Source organism: Protopterus annectens, chromosome 3.part1, assembly GCF_019279795.1.
Source record: "Protopterus annectens isolate FY-2018-M chromosome 3.part1, PAN1.0, whole genome shotgun sequence".
Lineage (NCBI taxonomy): Eukaryota > Metazoa > Chordata > Ceratodontiformes > Protopteridae > Protopterus > Protopterus annectens.
Window position 1 is genome coordinate 729,840,673 of NC_056732.1, and position 22,497 is coordinate 729,863,169.

General features: G+C 38.2%; 1 protein-coding gene across 4 annotated transcripts in view; it reads left to right on the plus strand.

The window, feature by feature from the left end:
• Nucleotides 1–21,809, plus strand: part of RIPOR2 (RHO family interacting cell polarization regulator 2) — a 3,249,967-nt gene extending 3,228,158 nt beyond the window's left edge. For all 4 annotated transcript variants that reach the window (XM_044067082.1, XM_044067083.1, XM_044067084.1 and 1 more), the window contains one exon: nucleotides 18,995–21,809. In XM_044067082.1, the coding sequence (XP_043923017.1) occupies nucleotides 18,995–19,095 (101 nt within the window). In that variant the 3' untranslated portion in view covers nucleotides 19,096–21,809. The remainder of the gene's footprint in view (nucleotides 1–18,994) is intronic.
• Nucleotides 21,810–22,497: the final 688 nt, after the last annotated feature.

Genomic DNA, 22,497 nt, shown 5'->3' on the forward strand with positions numbered 1-22,497 from the left:
ATCAGGATAAGCATTTCCTTGACATTCATGTCCTTGAGTCTTGGTATCCCACACCCTCTCCACTTTTATCTTTCCTGAAACTGCTTTCCAAGCAAAGTCTGAAACATCTGTCATGACTGACTGCTTTGGATCAGGGAGGGAGAAGAGCAGAGGAGACCTTGATTTAAGGATATCTGTTGTCTCCACCTATTGATTTTTCTTCTGACAAACCCCAGTACTGGGATCTGAAAAGATGAAGGGTGTTGTCACTGAGACCAAAGAGATTTTGGATACCACTGTATCTTTCTCTTGTGGAGTCTTGCCAGAGGTATCATGAGAATCATCAATGCCATGAGACCCAAAATCCAGAGGTATTCCCTCACAGTGACCAAATTTTGAGTGGAAAACCTTAGAAATAGATCTAAATAAAGATCTATTTTTTTCCTGTGTAAGATAAATTCTTTGAACTGAGGTATCTGACATCCCAGGAATGCAATCCTGTGGGTAGGAGTCAGGATAGACTTTTGAATGTTTTCTTGGAATTCCAGCTTGTGCAAGAGATCTCTCACCCAAGAGAAAGAGATTCCAGACATTTTGAAAAAGACTCTGCAAAGATAAGCAAGTCATCTAAATGTGGAAAAATGTTGATACCCTGTAGCCTGCAATGATCTACAATTGGAGCTCGACACTTTGTGAACACTCTTGGTGCAGTGGGATAGTCTAAAGGTTAAGGCAGATAACTGATTATATGATCCAGACACACACAACCTTAAGAAAAGCCTGAAGTCTGGATGAGTATGAATGTGAGGATAGGCATCTTTTTAAGTCTACTTTTACCAGGAAATGTGAAAGAGGAAGAAGAGGCAACAGGTTGTGAAGTGACATCATTCTGAATTTGGGCATGGTCACAAAGAGGTTTAAGAAAGAAAGATCCAGAAGTGGTCTCCAAACATTTTTTTTTCTTTGGCACTAGGAGCATCCTTGAGTTAAAAAAAAACCCTTCCCCACCTGTGAAGTGGAAACTGGTTCTATCACTCCTTGGGACAGCATGTGATGAAGAACATGGGGAAACAAAACAGTCTGATCTGCAGGATGAGGAATAACACCCTGGAAAGGAGGAGTTTCCACCCACTGCCATCTCTAACCCTGATGAATGATTTTCAGAACCAATTTGTCAGAAACAATCTGTTGCCAAAGAGAAAAATGGATATTTAGACATTCTGGAAGAGAAAAGGGACCAGGGTGGGAAAGGGGTCACAAGGTCTCTTGAATATTCATTCAGACTTGTTGGACTGCCTTGGTTTTGTGAGGTTTGAGACTTCTTTTTGGAACCTCCTTGCCACCACTTCCTAAATGTCTGTTTGCCTGAATTCAATTGAGACTGTTCTGTTTTTTTGACAAAATTAGATGAGGAGAAAGAAAATCTCCTGGACAGTTTGGAAAATGAGGGCTAAAAAGTCTTCGAGATTACCTGGATCAGCTTGTCCCTTGTAAAAATTGAAAGGACTGTAGAATATTGGAAATAAGTGGAAGAAAATGGAATGAGGCTAGAATGAATGAATGAATGTCTTTATCTGTTAATTATCCAGAACTGTGCTGAACAGATGCCAGTGTCTCCTTTATGTGCTTAATCTTTATGTACCTTTCAGAATAAACATCTGCATACACCGTAGTTCAGTTAAAGTTTTATTATGTACAGTGGAGGTAGATGTCAACAATATCCAAACCAGTTCTTACTGTCTCCAATAACAGTGCTGATAAACTGAAATAGACTGAATTATGTCTGTAGCTTCTGCACTCATTATACTCAGAATTACTTCTTTTCTACTGAATAATATAATTAATATTTTGGAATGCTTAATTTTTGATCTGACTTCTGCACACACTCTCAAGTGTCTGTACCAGATTTCTGTGGACTGCAGTGCTATGACTTTGAGTATCAGTCCGAAATGACCTCTGAGTCCAAAGACTCTCTCCTGATCATACCAAAACCCTGTAAATTTCCTACAAGTTCTACATGCCTCTTTAACCTTGGTTCCCAAGCCTATTTGTACTTAATGTGCTGCTCATACTGTTAGCACATTTTATTCTTATTAGTATTCTTGACTGAAAAGTATTCATTTGTACTGAAACATTCCTTTCTATATATGTCTGCTTTAATATGGCTGCAATTCTAGGCATATGCAAAGAGATTACTGTATTTATGTCTAACAAACTACATTTAAGTGAAATCTAATCTTACATCATCACACTTTTTGATCACCTCTGCAGCAGAGGGGCCACACACTAAATCTCTATCCAAGAGAGAATTTAAAATCTCATTTCTATCATCATCTGGAAGATTTTGAGAATGCAGCCAAGTAAACCTCCTTAAAACTGTACCGGTGGCCATAGCTCTGGAAGACGTATCAACAGAGTCATATACACACTGCAAACAATGAGTAGTGACCAGTACCATAGAAGAAACTAAGTTATTTAAAGCATATTTTTATTCACAAGAAGAAACTGTAGATAAAACATTCCTCCTACTCACAATATATCAAAATAAACTTTAACATATGAGCCTGACAATTTAAAATTCTTGTCTCTTAGTCAGCTTAGTTTTCACTGTTTGACAGTTTGGGTGTATGGAAGGTGCCCTGAAGCTTTGGAATCTGGCTAGCTGTTATATCCTTGTCAGAATAATACCCCATATAGCTAAGGCTACTGCAGCAGTGATCAATGCAAAGAACTTATAGTATGTGTATTTAGTTTGATCATTGTTCATTCTTCCTTCTCTGTAGCTGTGTGTTTGATATAAAAATTAACATTTTATAAACAGATTATAGATGAGCACCTATCCAGGCTTGATGAATAAACTTAACACTGTACTTTACTGTGATCAGGAAAATTAACATTTACTGTAACTCGTTCTCTCATTTTACTAATTTCTAAAAGCTGTTAACACAAAAATAGATTTACAGTGTAGTCTGTACAAAGACAGAGAATGGAATTTAAATAATGCTTAAATACTGAGTGTTACAAATTACATTTCTGTGGTATTGATTGCACAACCAGTCAGTTTAACTTCATTTCAATGAACACTGCCAGCAACAAAGGAAGCAAAATGTTACACAAAATACACAAGTATAATGTGTTATACTTGCCTAACTTGTATGAAAATCCATTAACTGCTGCAGAGCAAACTTCAACCTTTGGATGATGAGATGGTATGATTATCCACTGCTGAATATTTCCTCACATATCAGCTGATATGGCATGCACTCACCTGTTATATCAGGCTTTAGAAGCCACCTTCTGTTAGCAGCTGTTGTAAAGAATCCCAGACATTAAAAATTAAATGTCCTGGGAGTTCAGGGCTGGCTAAAAGCATAAAGGCAAGGGCCCAGGATTTCCATTCCTAAGGCAAAGAAATGCCAGTGTAGTCCTAAGTCCTGTAGTCATGGTCCGAGCAATAATGTTCACTGAAGTTGTGAAATGGTAACCAGGTGGTTGCAGTGCAAATATCCACAATGGAGACATTCTTGAAGCAAGCGGTGGATGCAAGCATAATAGTAGCAAAGTGACTTTTGAAAGCAGCATTTTCCAATGTGTGATTCATGGCCTGATACCAAAACACAATGCATTTATCATGCAACTTGGAAGGGGTCTACTTAGCAAATGCCAACCAGTCTTAACTTTGAGTCTAGATGGTGAACAGCTGCTTAGTTTTTCTGAATTTGTGCATGCTATTCAGATAAAATCTGAGCTGATGGAGTAAATTCCACAGTGTGAAGAGCTTTCTCCCCTCAGTTTTGCAACCACAAAGAAAACAGAAACAACTGGACTAATTTAATGTTGCTTCTGAAACAACTGTCAGAAGAAAATGTCCCATATTTGTGAAATGTCCTACAGGGAAGACATACAGCTTGAGGAACCTGTGATCAGAGCTGATGACCATCAAAATTAGTGTCTGCTATAAGACACATTTCAGGGCCACTGAGCCATCTGGTTTTAAATGTGGGAACAGGCAAGCCAGTTAGTCATGAAATTCAAGTCCCAAGAAGTGTTCTTCAAAGGAAGGTGAATTTGTAGAACCCCATTAAGGAACCAACCAGTCAGTGAAAAACTGAAGAAGGTCCCACAGTATTCTGCCCTCCGCAATGTTGTGACATGTACCTTGACTGTGAAATAACTGACACTAGAGTTATATAGACCTTTGGGGTAAAAATCCCCTCCAAGCTAGCCGATTGACATGAAGTAGGATAATTATTCCCCCAAATGGAGAGTTTTTCCATGTAGGAGAGAGAGAGAGAGAGTTTGGAGAGTGGAAGGCTTCTTGGCAGCTTCACTCACCTTCAAGACTCTGAAATAAAAAAAACAGCACTAAAAATCCACCACTCAGTTCTTGTAATAAAACAAAATGACAAAGCGTTCAAGTAAAACTCTTCCTTAGTGTCTAAAAACATTATACTTCTCTAAGTTTAAATAACAGTCAGCAGCCAATCAAATTACACCATCAATTAATATAAATCAATTCATACAAATTTAAAGTGCCAACATAAAACTTATATAAAATACTGTGCAATGCATTAAACGCACTAGTACTTTATCATTCTTATTATTTTCATTTGTACTGGCACTATTGATATTCATCACAGTTTGTATATTAGTAAAGTATGGCTTGCTCAGTTGTCTTACTAAATTCTTTGATTTATCTGTTAACTTAGCATCATATCCTTAACTTTGAAAGTCAAGGGCCATTATTTCCATTTCATTATTAAACACTTCTTCCGTCGTACTTAACCTACTGGCTCGCATAAATTGAGTTTTGATAACACCTCTAAATACATGCTGTTGATGCATGCTTTCATAATGGACATATCTAGCTGCTTGTACCGTCTTCCTATATGGCTGTACTTAACATATTACTTTCTTTGGAGATGGTAACATCTAAGAAATTAATAGCCTGCATTTATGTATTTACATCAAACCTCAGAAAAGCTGTTGTAGAATGTAGATAATCTACAAATATATCTAATTCTGTTAGAGATCCTTTCCACAAGAGAAATATATCATCTACAAAACATTTGTAGAAGAGAATATTTTCATTTCTAAAAGTGCCATTATTTTCACTATAAATATGCTGTTCCTCCATGTTCCTCCCATCTTGCTAATACAAGGTTGGCATAGGTGTTCCCAATGGGAGTACCCATTGCTACACCTTGTTTTTGATGATAGTATACACTGTTAAATCTAAAGATGTTATTTTCTAGCACACAATATATCATTGAACATAATGATATTCTACATATATCGAAATTTTCCATGCATAGAAATATATTCTCTTATTAATCCTTTAACTGCAGGGGATTTGTTTCTGTATTTTCATGAGGGGATTGTTTTCTCCAGGAGTAAACCTTTGTTTTGGATATGCAGCCTGAACATTCTCTTATTACTACAGCTGTGGTGCATAGTGCCCACTGCACCTCTGATAGAATGCATAAGATAAGTGGTCTCCTTGTGATTGAGAATAACCCATTGTTGACAGTCTGTGCTACAACTACTGAAAATGCTTCTTTGAATTTGACTGATAATTCAGTTACAAGAAAATCGCTTGGATAATAATAGTGATTTTTAGTAAAAGGGCATTTTTCACTACAACAACCAGTGGTGGTTGAGAAAGAAGCAGAGGGAGGAACAACAGCCAAAAAAGAATCTGATACTGGGAAGATCATCTACAGGAACAGCAGAATGTACTGAACAAGGTAGGCCAAGGGGGTGAATCACAAGAAAGAGAACTTAGACATTTTTAATGGCAATGTAGCTAATTTATCCAACTATGTACTGAATACAAATGAACTTAATGTCTTGCTTAAAAGGTTAACATTTATGCCATCAGCAGCCGGACATTTATCAGATGCATTGACTGAATTACATTTGTTTGCTCGAAACTTAGATTTGAAATTGCTTTATAAGAATGAACAACATTTTGAAAACGTCTTAAAACGTTCTAGCACTTTTGTACCACAGAATACACCTAATATGAAGGCGTTTCTAACCATGTGTGAGATGGATTTATGTCAAGCATTTTTTACTAAGCAAAAAGGTAGTAAGTTTTATAACTTAAGTAAAGATGAACAAGAAGCAGTTTTTAAGTATGAATGAAAAAATTATTAAATCTGCAGATAAGGGGGGCATGATTGTAGTAATGAATAATGAACAATATATAGAATGGATGGATGATCTTTTGTCTGATTTGACAACTATTGAGAAAATGAACAGCATGTTTGTAAATAATACTACAAGTAAAATTAAAAGCTTTCTGTATGAACTACTTATGGAAGCTAGCATAAGTCCAGATGATTACAACTATTTATACTTAACTAATCCAGTCACTCCTTTCATTTATGGATTGCCCAAGCTGCATAAATGTATAACTAGCCCCCTCATGAGACCAGTAGTCTCAGGAAGAAGGTGGATCACAACAGCAATTTCAAAATACATAAATAGGCATTTAGTGTTCCTGTTAAAGTCTAGTAATAGTTATAGTAAAGATATTCAAGATTTTTTATTGGCTTTAAATGAATGGAGCACTATGAATACATTTGATAATGTGATGTTAGTGACTGCGGACATAGATCACTGTTTACCGATATTCTGAATATTTATGGAACTGAATTAATAAGAGAATATATTTCTATGCATGGTAATTTCGATATATGTAGAATATAATTGTTATGTTCAATGATGGAGTGTGTCCTAGAAAATAACATCTTTAGTTTTAACAGTGTGGTGTAGCAATGGGTACTCCCATTGCGAACACCTATGCCAACCTTGTATTAGCTAGATGGGAGGAACAGGGAGGAGCAGCATATATATATATATATATATATATATATATATATATATATATATATAGTGAAAATAATGGCACTTTTAGAAATGAGAATATTCTCTTCTACAAATATCCTGTATATGATATATTTCTGTTGTGGAAAGGATCTCTAACAGAATTAGATATATTTGTAGATTATCTACATTCTACAACAGACTTTCAGAGGTTTGATGTAAATACATCAGTGCAGGCTATATCTCGGATGTTACCATCTCCAAAGAAAGTAATATGTTAAGTACAGCCATATATAGGAAGACGGTACAAGCAGCTAAATATGTCCATTATGAAAGCATGCATCAACAGCATGTATTTAGAGGTGCGAGCCAGTAGGTTAAGTACGATGGAAGAAGTGTTTAATAATGAAATGGAAATAATGGCCCTTGACTTTCAAAGTTAAGGATATGATGCTAAGTTAACAGATAAATCAAAGAATTTAGTAAGACAACTGAGCAAGCCACACTTTACTATTATACAAACTGTGATGAATATCAATAGTGCCAGTACAAATGAAAATAATAATGTTAAAAAAGTAATATTAGTTACATTATGACATATAATAGACATATATAGATTTAGTAAGGAACATAGTTAAAAGAAAATGAATGATATTAACATCTAGTCAATAAATTAATGAACTGATAGGAGAGAAGCCATAGTTTGTTTTAGATTCTTTTCTCTTTTATAAACAATGTGTTATAAGAAATGAAAAATCAGAGAGAATATAATAAAGGATCCAGGAAAATAGGGATGATTCCTTTTTACAACTGTGATATTTCCACAGAGTTGTCTTTTAAACATCCAATTAGTGGAGAGAATTTTATATTTAAAGCAAGGAGTACTTGTACTACAGAAAATGTCATTTATTTTGCACATTGTATAGAATGCACAAGTTTTTATATTGGTAAAACCAATAAAAAATTGGAGAGTATAAGCGCACATATGTCAAATATACAAAGAAATGTATTAATTAATGCCCTAGCAAAATATATAGCTAGTGAGGGACCGCAAGATAAGTTTAAATTCAGAATTGTACAAGTGATATTCTTAAATAAGAATGGTGGTGATATGGTCAATAACACAGAAATGTCTGAATATAAATGTATAAACTATTTTCGGGTGGACCATCCCCCAGGTCTTACTAGCAATGTAAGCATTAAACCAATTTTAAAAGATAAACATAACATTTAAGAACATACTATGTTTAATGCATTGTGCAGTATTTTATGTAAGTTTTATGTGGGCACTTTAAATTTGTATTAATTGATTGTACTTGTACTTCTGTGAACTTTTGTTATCACTGTGTTGTTGGATATTAAAGGCAATTTTATTCCTGGATCTGCTGCCCTGAGTGCCTTGGAGAGATGTGGTTATTAATTGATTTGTATTAATTGATGGTGTAATTTGATTGGCTGCTGACTGTTATTTAAACTTAGAGAAGTATAATGTTTTTAGACGCTGAAGAATTTTACTTGAAAGCTTTGTCATTTCATTTTATTAAAAGCATTGCGTGGTGGATTTTTAGTTGCTGTTTGTTTTACTATATCTGCTTTGAAGTCCTTTAACTGCAGGAGATTTGTTTCTGTACCTTCAAGACTCTAGACAAGTGCTCTGGTAGGTACAAGGGATCTAAATGTTGATCCAGGCCCTGGTGTAGATCCTGGAAGATCTTGATATGTCAGAGGATTCCTGAACCCTTAACTAAAGAAGTCGGCATGAGCTGTAACTTGGATCATTTGACAGCACATTCACCTCCCTTGGTATGAGAACATCTGTTAAGGTATTGAAATGGCCTGCAGATGTGCCAGACTCACACTCGCTCTCTGCACAATGTTATATGTGCACCAGTCTGCTTGTTTATACACTGAACCATACCTTTCCTGTCTGACAGGAGCAGTAGGGATTGGGGCATTAGTTTCCTAACATGCAAGGTTTTGAGCCTGCTTTTGTTTTACTGAATGAGAGAAAATTCACCAACTGCAGTTTTTTGGGAAGTTCTGCATCATTTTAACGGTTATGCTTCTCACCAAAGAGGTGCTTTAAAGGGGGGGGGGGGTTCAAGTTCCTTTATCCACAGGTACCATAATCTCAAATTTTATTATATTAAGTAGGGGTGGTGGACTTTGCCCCGACAAAAAATGCTCCTTCTTTTAACTTGGTGAAACATATTTGAGTTTGGTAAGGCTGCTTTTTGTTTTTATTTTACTGTACTGGATACTGCAATGTCATGCTCGTAAATATGATTGCCCACATTCTCATATGTCATCAGAGGGGCTCTAGTTTCAGTTCCCTTCAGGGTAGAGAGAACTGCCAGTAGATCCAACTGGATTATGTGAAGCCTCCTCTTCTGATGTTATACCCACACCCTAAAATGTAGTGGACTGTAGAGATCACAGAGGAGCATATCCTTGGATGCTTAATCATGATTACATTTCATTTAGTTAGGGACATATAGAAATCAGTCGCCTTTTGTAGAGTAGAGGGGGTAATATATGGATACTTCTAGGCTGCAAAAGTAACATCATCAAGTATAAGTTCCCTGGTTGTAGTGTCCCAAAGTTCCTTATCCTTCTTATGCATTTGGTGATTGGAATGTTTCTGGGTAGAACCCAGAGGAACCACAGGCTGTTCTTTAAAGGACTTTATAAGTCTGTCAGTCTTCATAAAGGATGGGATCATCCAGAGGGAAGTTATATGGAAGGAAAACTCATTCTGTGTCAGAGACAATGACCTCTTGCTTGCTGCTCCCTGTTCTCTCCCCAGTACTTTGATGTTAAGGGAAATTCCCCCAATTACCCTAGCCTCAGAGTAGGACAGCAGTCACCTATGAGCATTTCATGGGTGAGCACTTAAGGGGTTAGTAGATTGTATTCCTGGGCCTTGGAAAGCATATTCTGAAGATGACACTAGATGTAGAGACACCTGTACTGGGCCTTGCACTGACATCAGGCAGCGCTACTTAACAGTGCACTCCCATACCTGTGATAACAGATCCCAAAAGAGATCAAAGAGATGTCTAATGTTTGGGTAAGCCCCATGGACACTGTCATGCAGGGGAAACCATATTGTCTCCTCTAACCTAGTCAGTCATTGAGTCTTCCAGGACACTCCTTGATCCTGACAGTGACCAGTGAGACAAAGTTAATAAGTCATATTAGTGCTTCTCCAAAGTAGGCCAGACATGGATATCCTGTGGAAATTTTAAGCTTGGAAGGACAGTGCAAACAAAGGTTGAGACAGCCACCCAAGGTGTCTGCCAGTGATGAGCTGTTGCTCGACCCCTCAGTAGTACAGTAAGAACTTTTTAATCACCAGGTACAAGGGAGCACTTTGTAAGACTGTTCTTTAGCCTCTAACTCTTATACTTTCATGTTGCTATGCACTGGGTGGACTTGCATGAGGAAACCTCCAAGTCCCTGCACTAGACACCCCCCATAGTAAGTAGTCAAACAAAGGGGGAAAGGAGAGAGTACATAATTTTTTCTGATTGAGCTCATATTCACTGCTGTATCAGTTAGATGCTTTGGGCCAAAGGTCTTTGTCCAAGTCCAGCAGCACAGCACTAAACAAATGTATGCTAAAACTATGATTCTGAGTCTACTACTATTAAACTATTGAAGCAGCTGAGAACTGGCCAGGGTGCTGGAGCATCATCTCTCCTTCTGAGGAGCCATCTTTAGAAAATTGAGGTAGGTCTTGAGCTTCTTTCCTTCATTTTCTTTTCTTCTTTATATGGTCTGCTTGAAGCACTGGAGCTTACAGCACTGTTTCACATGATACTTTCCCACCCAAGCGGCCAACAGTGACAACCCTTATGTGCATTCCAGATTGTGCTGTACCACAGAATCATGTTGAAGTTTTCAGCTTCTTCAGCAACGAATGCAGAAACTCTACTAACACAATCCTTCAAAATGACTTTAACTAATGAGGAATTTGATCATTGATAACAGACTTTATAATAAAAAACAAGAAATCATCCATTTATGTTGTTTGGTACAGTTAAGATACTCACCCAGTACAAACTCTCCACATTTCAGACCCTGGAAACAAACTGCATTCCAGCAGTAGCATGTCAAAAATAGCTTGCCTCACTGTGGATGTTACCTCTAGCCTTCCTCCCACATGTGGAGCAACAAAGTCAGAAGTTCTCTCACAGCTCAAGGTAGCCTTCAGAAAATCAAACCCACTAACAAGATGCTTGATAAGCCATTGTTACGGCAGTCCTTCTACATAGGCTTGAATATTTACTCCCTCTTAATGCCTTCCAGTCTGCCCAAAGCCTGCATATTCTACAAAAAAAAATGAAAATAAAATTCTCAAGTTTGTGCACCTTAATCCATACACAGATCCATCACCTCCTTGCTTATCAGTAAATCTAACTGGATTCCTGTTCAGAATAAGGCCTTTTTTCATCTTAATATCATTAAGTTTACAAGAGCAGAATAAGTCATTTCTTACATTTATTTCATTGAAATGCACTTCTTAACACTTATAATTGTGCTATACAGCTAATCTACTACATTTTGCACTGTTAAAGCTTTTTTACTGTTTCACTGCATTTGTGTACTGTTTTATACTCAATTGTATTTTTATTGCTAGATAGTGTTTCATTAGTGTAATTGTATTTCTATTGAATTACTTAACTGTAAACTGCTTTTTCATACTGAGAGTTGTATTTTCTGTTTGTGAGTCCTCTATCTGATATTTTCTCTGCATTTTTTATGAGGTTTCTGTGTTCTAGCCAGGTAGCATAGTCTGGATAGGGGCCTGCTGCTATCCAGACCTGGTTGTTTTGTTTGTTGAGTTTCCTGTGTTTCTGGCAGCCATCTTCTGCTGATAGTGTCTTGTCTTCTCTGTCAGTAAGAGTAACAGTTGCCTGACCTTCTCTAGCAGGAGTAATTGGTTGAAAGAGCAGGGGCTAGCAGGACTAGGTAGAAATTCAAGCCTCTAGATTCTTCCATCTTTTCTGGTATTTAAACCCTATGTCTGCAGGGGGTTGTGATTGTTTTTACCAGGCTGTGGAGTGATGATTCATCACTGGAATAAAGCAGAAAGTCCCTAAGTCTCCAAGAGCTAAGGTTACCATACGTCCGGGTTTCCCCGGACACGTCCTCTTTTTTGAGCTCCTGTCCGGGCGTTTTTTGAAAATTCTGCATTTTGTCCAGGTTTTAAAACCTGGACAAATCGCAGAATTTTCAAAAAACAGGCATCCCTATTTCGGGGTATTTTCTCTGCTTTGTTTATTTTTTGATTGGCTCATATACTGGTATACGAGCCAATCAAAAAACGGAGCTCTGTTCAATGCAGAACTGCTTGATGTTCTGCATTGAACAGAAGAGGGTCCGCTGTGCGAGGTTTTGATTGGCTCGTATACCGGTAAATGAGCCAATCAAAAATTCCCAAACACGGACCCTTTTTTTTTTTTTTTGCTCTTCAGCCCTAACAGGACGAAATAATATGTGGTAGCAGCACATATTTTTTCATCCTCTTTTACATACAAACAATTATGGTAACCCTACCAAGAGCAGAATAAGTTATTTCCTACATTTATTTCATTGAATTGCACTTCCTAATGCTTATATTATATTTGTGCTATACAGCTAATCTACTACATTTTGCATTACTATAAAGCTTTTTTTTACTGTTTCACTGTGTTTGTGTACTGCTTTATACTGTTTTAACTGTATTTTTGATTGCTAGATAGTTTCATTACTGTAATTGCATTTTTACTGAATTACTTAACTGTAAACTGCTTTTTCATACCGAGAGTTGTATTTTCTGTTTGTGAATAGCTAGTAGCTGTAGTATAGTTCTCCTCCCTCACTGTTGGTGTCTTTATTCTTATACTTGTTGGCTTTGTAGTTGCCTGCCCCTGCTGTACATTTGAGAAGGCCATACCACTTAGTTTCTTAACCTTGAATTATAGTCTGTTCCTCCTTTATCCCTTTCCACTTTATAAAAAAAAAACATTTTGCTAGAATCTACCATTGCTAGAATCTCCTTGTGTTCTGACTGTGTGTGCTTCTCAAACAATCTGGAAATATAGAGCTGATAAGTATATTTTGTGGCACTTTTTAACTGTTCAGAGTTCTGCACTGTCTTAATTTTTGCTTGACTCAATTATTTATATATTTGCTGGCATTGTTTTCTGATACTCTAAGTGCCTCCATTTTGATTTTTTCCTAATGTACTGCTTTCTGCACGCTTTTAGTCATTTTTTTAATTTAATTTTAAATTTAATTTAATTGCATTTATTTAAACTGTATTTGCTTTAATATTGCTACACACTCGTGTGCTAACTTGCACTGCATTTGAATTATTTTACTGCTGTTTTAGCTGCTTTTTTGTAAAAAAAATAAATAGTTCTAGGCTTTTCCCACATTTCCTGTGTAGTCCAGATACAGATTTGCTGTATCCAGGACTGTTTGCAAGCTTTTGAGACTCCCAAGCCTTTCTGGTGTTTTAGGGAAACCTTCTAGCTTATCAGTGGGAATGGTAAGCACTAGGTAGCCTATCTACCACAAGAAGAGTGGTTTCTGGACCAGAAATTGTAGTTTATTGAATGTAAGGCAGTTTACCCATGCCTTTCAACTTTCTGGTTTAAAAGCCCACGCTTGCATGGGTTTGCACTTGTTTAAGCTCCGCTCAGTTGCGCCGAGCTGAGGTAAACTATTACTGGCGCCAGAAAGTCTGTTCTTCAGTTTTCCCTTAGATCTTACTAGTTCTTTCTCTCTTGAACTTCAAATAGCCTAATCGCTTTGCAATTCAACAGGTTTTTGTACACACCTAAGAGCCATGAGCACTAGTCGTTCTTCACAGAAACAGCTCCAGTACTTAGTAGTTATGACCACCCCTCCTGGCATGATTAAAGGGCAGTTCCCTGTGCTTTCTCCTATTAACCTGGTGCAATTGGACATTCTGAGGCAGTGTAGCAACTGCCTCATGTACACAGACAATCCTCTCTTTTTACCTCCCAACACTCAGACTTGTGACAAATGCACTTATATTACCAAATTGGAAGCTATGCACTGTCCAGCCAAGACCAGAATAGCTGGTCAAGAGGAGAAGGTCAACATCTGCACCACACCACATGGAACACAAAGCCCTCTAGAACACCCACCATCACAGCTCTCACATAAAAACACAAACCACACACCCTTTGTGGAGCCACTCAATAGAAATTTACCCAAACAGCAGAGACCTCCAAGACAGAAATGCACTCAACCACCACAACACAGCACAAACCACAGGACACGCAGCTCACCTCCACATTGTCCCCCTTAACCTAACCCAATAAGGCTAAACACCTTGCCCAATACACTAATCATAGGTGACTCAATAGTGAGGCACACAGATGTCCCACTCACTAGGTTGAATAAGGAGAAGGTAACAGTCTGCTGTCTATCAGGTGCCAGAATTTGACACACAACACATGCACTCAGGTCACTCCACAACAAGTAAAAGTATGACTCTGTCATTGTCCATGTGGGTGTGAATGACCTGAAAATGCACCTGCCTGGACTACATGAAAAGAGACATGGTGGAGCTCTCAAATGATGTGACCCAGACAGGTATGACACTAGCTCTGAACAGTATCCTACCATCACCCAGAATGATACCACAGTACAAACAAAAAATGATTGACTTCAACAATTGGCTAAGTTTCTGGTGTCATTCTAAGTGGATCCAGTATCTGTCTGCTTGGGATGACATGATTGACAGACCTCGATGCTTTGCCAGAGTTGGCCTGCATCTGTCACCTCTGGGTTTCCTGGTACTGGCTAACGGTCTTGCCACCCCTATAGTGCCTTTTTTTAGGCGGTGTTCCAAAGACCAAATTACCACAATAACAATTATAAATAAAAACAATCTGAAGGTCATGCTGCTCAATGCTAGAAGTCTAAATCTCAAGATGCACTCACTCGAAGCACTCCTCAAAATGGAGAACATCGACATTTGTGCTGTAATGGAGACCCGGTTTAAAGTGGCAAAAAGCACCCCTGCACTACCGGGCTATAACTCATACCACACCTTTCGGCCCCAAAACATGGACCAAAGCTTCAAAGGCAGTGGTGTCTCCATATTCATAAAGAATATGCACACCTCCAGACTAGTAGCCCAGCATAATGCATCTGAGATACGTCAGGTACAACTAACATTGGGTAAGACTGTGACCCAGGTCATAGCCTGCTATAGGTCCCCAACCATGTCCTTAGACTCTCACGTCACATTCCTAAGCACCCTGGAATCTATCAAGGTCCAACCCAACAGTCTCATTCTAGGAGACTTCAGCTACCCCTCCATCAACTGGGAAAACTACTCAAGCACCAATGCACTGGCCCAATGCTTCCTGGAATTCATCAATTCCAATGCCCTGGACCAGCTCATTCTTACCCCCCACTAGAGGAAGCAACATCTTTGACCTGGTTATTACTAACATGGGCAACCATTGCTCTACACCAATTGTCAATTCCTCCCTGGTTAGATACGACCACAAACTAATCACGATGGAAATCCACATTTCACTCAGACCCCCTGCAAAGGTATCCACCATGAAAAACTTCTCCAAAGCTGACTTTGGACTCCTAAAAACAGAGGTGGCTAACTTCACAGCACCCACGCCAATGGAAAATAGATGCATGACTGCCAAATCATACGCCAGTGCACTGTACAAACACGTGCATAAATGCATGGAACTAACCATACCCAACAGAACCAAGACACTCTCCTCCAAAAAAAGGAAGCCAGTCTGGTGGTCCCCCCACCATTAATAAAGTCTACAACAGAAGGAAGAAACTGTTGCAGAAAAAGGTGAAATCCCAAGACTGGAAAAATTCCCTTATTAGACTCAACAAAAAGTTGAGATCCCTCATCAAAACCTTCAAAGCCAGCTATGAAGGCAGAATTGCTGCAGACACTAAAAATAACCACAAAGCCTTCTTTAGTTATATCAAGAATCTCCATGGCAATACCCAGATTTGCTGTGAGTTACTGCAAAATGGTACCTCCTATACTGGGCCAACAGATTCAGTGCCAACTTTACCCCTTTCAACCCCCCCCCCCCCAAAGGACCAATCTCAATACCGGAATAATGCCAGGCACTCTGCATTACTGCAGCACAGGTTAAAGCTGCATTGTCTAAGGCCAAGAATACAGCTTCCATGGGACCTGACAATATCCCTGGCTGTGTTCTACATGAATTACAAAGTGAACTGGCACTACATCTGTGCACTCTTTTCACTCAGTCTCACCTCAGGCTTTGTCCCTACCAAATGGTGCACTGCCCTGTCCATAAAGGAGGAGCAACTACAGACCCTGGAAATTATCACCCCATTAGCCTGATGTGTCTGATATGTAAGACTATGGAGCGCATCATCATGGACCTAATTAGCAAGGATATAGGGAATCTCCAAACTCTAGATCCCACGCAATTTGGTTTTGTGAAAGGTAGATTATGCCAGCTCAACCTGGTTGACTTCTCTGAGTCAGTCACCAGAGCGGTGGATAAAGGTAAGACAGTTCATACACAGCCTATGTCAATCTGGCCAAGGCCTTTGATACCATTCCTCACTCAGGAATTATTAATAAACTCACGAAACTAGGCATCAACCCCTATATCATTAGGTGGGTTGCAAACTGGCTCCCAGATAGAACATACAGTGTGAAAGTAGCAGACTTGAAGTCAGACGGCCAACCAGTCACAAGTGGAGTCCCACAGGGATCGGTCCTGGGTCCTCTCCCCTTTGGCATCTACTTCTCAGAAGTCCAGGCCAACACAGAGGGACTCTGGCTGACCAAATTTGCAGATGACTGCAAGCCGGGAACCACTATTAACTCCCCAAGTGATGCAGACATCCTACAGAAGGGCCTCATTGAGACCAGTGACTGGTGTCAAAACCATGGCCTTAAGCTTAATGCCAGAAAGTGTCATCATCCCCTTTGGGAAAAACACAGTTCCCACTAATTACTACATTGATGGGAGCCCACTGAACATTGAAGGCGTTATAAGAGATCTGGGGACACAGGTTGACAGCAGCCTCTCCTTTGATCACCACATTGCCACTGTGGTCAGAAAGGCCTTCTGTGTGGTACATCTCATTACCAAGGGTTTTGCAAACAGGAAGAAAGAGGTCATTTCTCTCTACTCTTCCCTCATTAGACCAATCATGGAGTATAATGCCCCATTTGGCATGTACCTCACTAGACACCTGCAACAGCTGGAGAGGACACAAAAGTACCTCATGAAGAGGATCCTAGGCCTAGGCCTTAAACACGTCCTACATGGACAGACTCAAAAAAACTCCAGCTATTCTCTTTCTCATGTCATCTACTAAGAGGTGAGCTCTGCTCGACTTACAAAGCCATGTCTGACCCAGCTCTGTTAGAAATGCTACATCTAAAGAAATCCCAATCCCTCCACACCACATGCTCCAGAGACCTCAACCTCATTACCACAATCAACAGAACATGCTGGGAGGGACAGGCTCATAACCCAGGGACTGCCCATGCTCTGGAATAGACTTCCCATACATATCAAGCAGAGCATCTCACTAGCCCTCTTCAAGAGAAATCTTGATGAGTGGATTGGAAATAGAAAGTTCACTTGGGGGAAATCACTCTTGATAGAGGCACTGGGAACTAACGACAGGTAGCACTTCTATGGGCATGGCTTGTAAAGGCTCCAGGGTCATTAGCCTATTACACACTTATGAGCCTATGAATAAGCTCCTAAATGACTGCTACTGCCCAACTATTGGCAAATTATTTTGCTTAGATTTCTGTCATTCCCTGAGGAGCACAATAGTAATACCACCATGCACTTTGTCTGTGGCTGTAAAAATCTTTTTCTAAATTATACCCAACATTTCAGAACAAAATACCACAAGATATCAAAAGTAAATCCACTTTAAAACAGTTTCATAAAGGCCTTAAGAAGCACTTGTGGGAAGGCGCCAATGTCACTGCTTTGACAATCATGGATAAACTTTCAGACTTTTTCACCAGTACTCAGTGGGTCTATATCATTTCATCGAGGCATCACTTCATTGACCCCAAACCACCAAACTTCACTTCCATGCCCTATTTAAATATTTCTCAAATATGAACGTTCTCAGAAGTGAAGCTGGTGGTATGGGGTCGATGAAGTCAGGTTCACTGAAGTGAATGTTTGACAAACTGATATAGATCAGTTCTCAGCATATATGTCTCTACCTCCTTCATTACTTATATCCGGGCTCTATAGCTACCGTATTCCATTTGCTACATGTACTAAGCAACCATTTCCTGCTAGAGCACCAATTTTTCTCTTATGTTGTTCCTCTTCTGTTACGAAGCTGCATAACTTCTGTATCACCTCTTTCTCTACACCACCTTCTATGTATTACTTATCTCTTCCCCTTTCTCAATCTTATTGCATTTTCTGTGTTTTACAGTGACAGCTTTTGGGATACCTATACATGTATTCTGTGACTGTATTTGTTTCTGTATAGCTTTTGATTTTTTTTATATGATCTGAATTATGTGCCTTCACTTATTACATTATTGTCTGCATTGTGGCTCAGGTTGTGCCTTAAAAGGGCCCTTGAACCAATGCACTTAACCTGATTACCACATGTGAAATAATTAAATGTGTATTAGGATCAGGATGCAAACTGTGTGAATGGCAGAAATACAACTCTTGCTGGTGCTGAGCTTCTTCATCAGATTATGTGCCATGCCCGACAAGTACATGCCCCTGTGCATGGTAATCAGTGAAAAATCAGAAATTCATGTAAATGTGGGTATCGAAAGGTGAAATCTTAGCAGTTATCACTGCAGATGGGATTTTGAAGCTAGAACAGTAAAATACAAATGACAGTTAAGAATACATTTATTTTTTTCACTCTCATTCCCTGGTAAGTTTCAAATGGTGTATAGCATGTGTGTAGAAACCACCAATGGTAGGTAGTATTCTGCCGTTCTGGAAAAAACTAGCAATCCCTTTTGAGATTTAAACAGCAGCATGTTAATCTGAATTACTGGATTTGGTGAAACCTGTGGGTCTTTATCTAATTAATTATGTTGAAACTAAAACATTTTTAAACTCTAATTTTTGGGAGTCTATATAACACTGCCTGAATTACACTGTGCATCTTTTCCCAGGGGAAGATGGTCGAGCGGCATATGAACAACTGAATAAGGCCCCACAAGCAATGATAAAATCCACTGCACATCGAGGGACAGCAGTTACCACAGCATTTTAGAAGCAAGAACATTCTCCTCACAAATGTCAGTATTAATAAAGGAATGTGGACTTTTGGGATGGTGCTCAACATTTGAGGCAACAGTCTGTGTGTTTAGCAGGCATGAACAAACCTTTTATTTTAAGTGACTTATAGCCCTGTAGCCTCTACAAATTAATCCAGCTACTTGGATTTATAGATTGCTGTCTAGTGACAATGGCATATTCTTTCTGAAACAGAAATGTATGAACCGTATACTACAAATGCTACAGAAACTATTTTTATTCTTACTTTTATCACTTTAGAGGTGGTAAGGTGATGTAAATGTATTCACAAGTGCTTTGGAAATTGAAGCATGTGGACTGCAGCAGAACTTTTCTTAACCTTAAGTTATAATGCATAAAAAGTAAAGGTGTGGCAAAATCCTTTAAGTTGTTCACTATAAAATTAAAGGTGGTGTCATAACCTCTTAAAGGAGACAATTTAAAGATACAACCACAAATTTTTAGTTTTGTTTTTAAAGAAGGTTTGTGATGTTTTAGGCATTATTCTGTCATTACTTAAGGAACATTTTTAATGTTTTTAGAGTAGAGTTTTAAATGAGCCAGCTATTATGTTTCAGAAGCAGTACTTGGAAGTAAAACTACTACATTTTATTGGTTACATATTTACTATTGATGTACATAATTTTGTATCTGTTAACAAGCATGAGTATGAGACTTGTACTGCTGTTTAATATTGCATTTTTTTACACTTGTTGCACTTTTGTATTTTTAGTGGTACAGTACTACTGGTATGGTCACCTTCTACTGCTTTCATTGATCTTAGTTCAATTTTCAACTTTTTCTTCCTGCATTACATGTGACTGCTGCTGCTTTACTTCTGTCTCTGGTGTGCTCCTCACCTTTTGGAGTAAACAAGAAATGTGATAGCTGTGTGTGACTCAGTGTAGCCTTGGTGTTGATTTACCACATAATTTTATTATGCAGTACAAGTATGGCTATACCAGTTATTGTTTGTAGTACATAAAAAGACAAAAAAAAACATTGGTTGGACTTTTGAACCACAAGCTTTCTCCAACCTTGTTTAAGGTAAAGCTGCAGCTTCAAATTCCTGAAATCTGTTGAGCTGGCTAACCTCTTCAGATGTGTGGGTGTGGGGCAAAGGTCTTGAGGGTAGAATAGTAATACTTAAAGTAAGGAGCATAGAACCATTGATCTTTGAGAACAGAACTTGATTAGTAAAAAGCACAGAGTCATTGATCATTGAGAACAGGATCTGATTCATTGTTAAGTCCAGAATGATGCCATCATATTTGCAATATCTTCTCTGATTGAAATTTAATATAACAGAAGCATGAAATGACCAAAGAGTAGAGCTCAAGTTTTTAAGTTTAATGCTGAACAACACATTTTTGACTAAAAGGTTCAAAATGCAGAAGGCTTCCCAAAATACTAGAACAGTTTATATGTATGTTAAAAGCCTGCATACTGAAATAGCAGTTTTTATCGAGCAAGTCTTCAAAACGAGAAATATACCACGATAATTTTAACTAATTAAATTATGTAAACTGTTGCATGGTTTGGGGAGTTTGTAACTTTATGAAAATGTTTATCAAACTTTTGCTTAGCACATCTTGGGAAGTAACACTAGTCAAATTTTTGTAAAGTCCTTACTAAGTTTTGTCATATTCAAAACAGTGTTTTTTTGTTTAACTAGATTTAAATTGAAAATGTCACATTTCAAATACTCTTGTCTTTTCACAGATGGACAGAATTGCAGATGAAGATATTGTTCATTTTGTACATCTATGTTTAAGTTACTGCAATGTAGCGAAAGGTGGTTTAACGTAGGTTTTGTTAGTGTATTTTCTTTGCCGAGCAGCTATACTAGTAAAGTAATACATGGCATTCACTTGTAGCAGTTTTGCTTATATACAGCAGAGAATCAAACCTTTAATTTTGTTCAAAAAGTCCCCCCCACACACACACAATTCAGGGCATGGTCTTTGTGGTATCTTGCAATGCAGCAGGAACTTGAGTATGTTAGAAAAGAAGACAAATCCAAGTTTCACTTTCATTTAATTACGTTAGAGCTTCACTCTTTATTCTTTTGTGACATGCAACGCATGTGCAAAGACTTAATCTTGGCTTTATTTTCCTATTTACTTGTAAGCTGCTCACTAAATGTTTATTAGGGATATTTCAGCAGCTGTCTTCTATGGAAATTTGTCTTCAACACAACAGTGATTTATTTTCCAGCACTTTGGGTGAGGACTGCCCAAGCTAAGAGCTGTACACTGTCATAAATTATGGGCAGCTAAAATTTTAATTCCTTAGTTTACTGTTGCATCATATTTTTAAGGTAATTCTCCGTTGAAATCTTGTCATACTTCCAATATTTTTATACTTTGTCAAGAACAGAATGGTTGCATTCTTTTTTCCTTTGTTACCTCAGTAGAAAGAACATTTTCCAGAATGACAGCTGTATCTTATTGTTTGCCTTTTTCTAAATCCAAAGTTTGTAATCTTGTTGTCTGTTCATAGCTGCTGGGGTATGGGGGTAAATCCCACTGAAAAGCTTTCACTAGCTTCAGCTAATAATGTAGGAGATTAGGCACTAAATCTGTGGCAGTGCCACTAGCTTGGTTGATCCCGCATCAGTTCAGATGACTTTGCTCAGCTGTACCTGTTAATCATGTCTGCCTTGATCAGAATAAAGATCTTAGCAAATAACTGACGACTAGTATTTTTTTAAGCTCCTGAGCTTTGGGAGCAACCCTGGGCAAGTTTTTATTTATGACAATTGCAATAGCCCTACTTTTTTGTGATGATTCCAGTCCAGTGTTACTGGCTTCTGTTCAGTTTAGCCTTGAGAATATGTTTCCAATTATGTTAGTAATTTAGGTAAACCTATTGTTTCCTCTTCCGTTAGACATTGCTAGAATTTCTGTTTTCAGTTGTGGAATGCTGCAAATTGATTTTCCTTTCTTGTTACAACACTTCTGTTAGCTTCCTTGTGTACATTTTTATTCTGCTTCATGACTTCCTTCCCCAAATCATAGTTATTTATTTATTCACCTTTTAACTTGTCTTTGCTAACAAGCTGTGCCTTTATGGGTGGAACCCAGGCTTTGTGGAAATGTTCCCTTTTGCAGAAAAATAAGAAAACACATTAAACTTTCAGTCTTGTTTTTTTATGGCTGTCAGAAATGGGATTTGAACCCATTCCTTCATATGGAGACAAAAATTGAGTCTGGAAATTTGAGCCAGTCAGCCTTATCTTGTGGATAAGATTTCCCAGACAGAACTTAGGAAACTGCAGCCCTATGGTTTAAATTATCATCTTCTCAAAGTAACTGTAAAAGATTTCTTAAGGTAGGCTAGTAATTGTGAACAATACTATTATGCATATTAGCTTAGT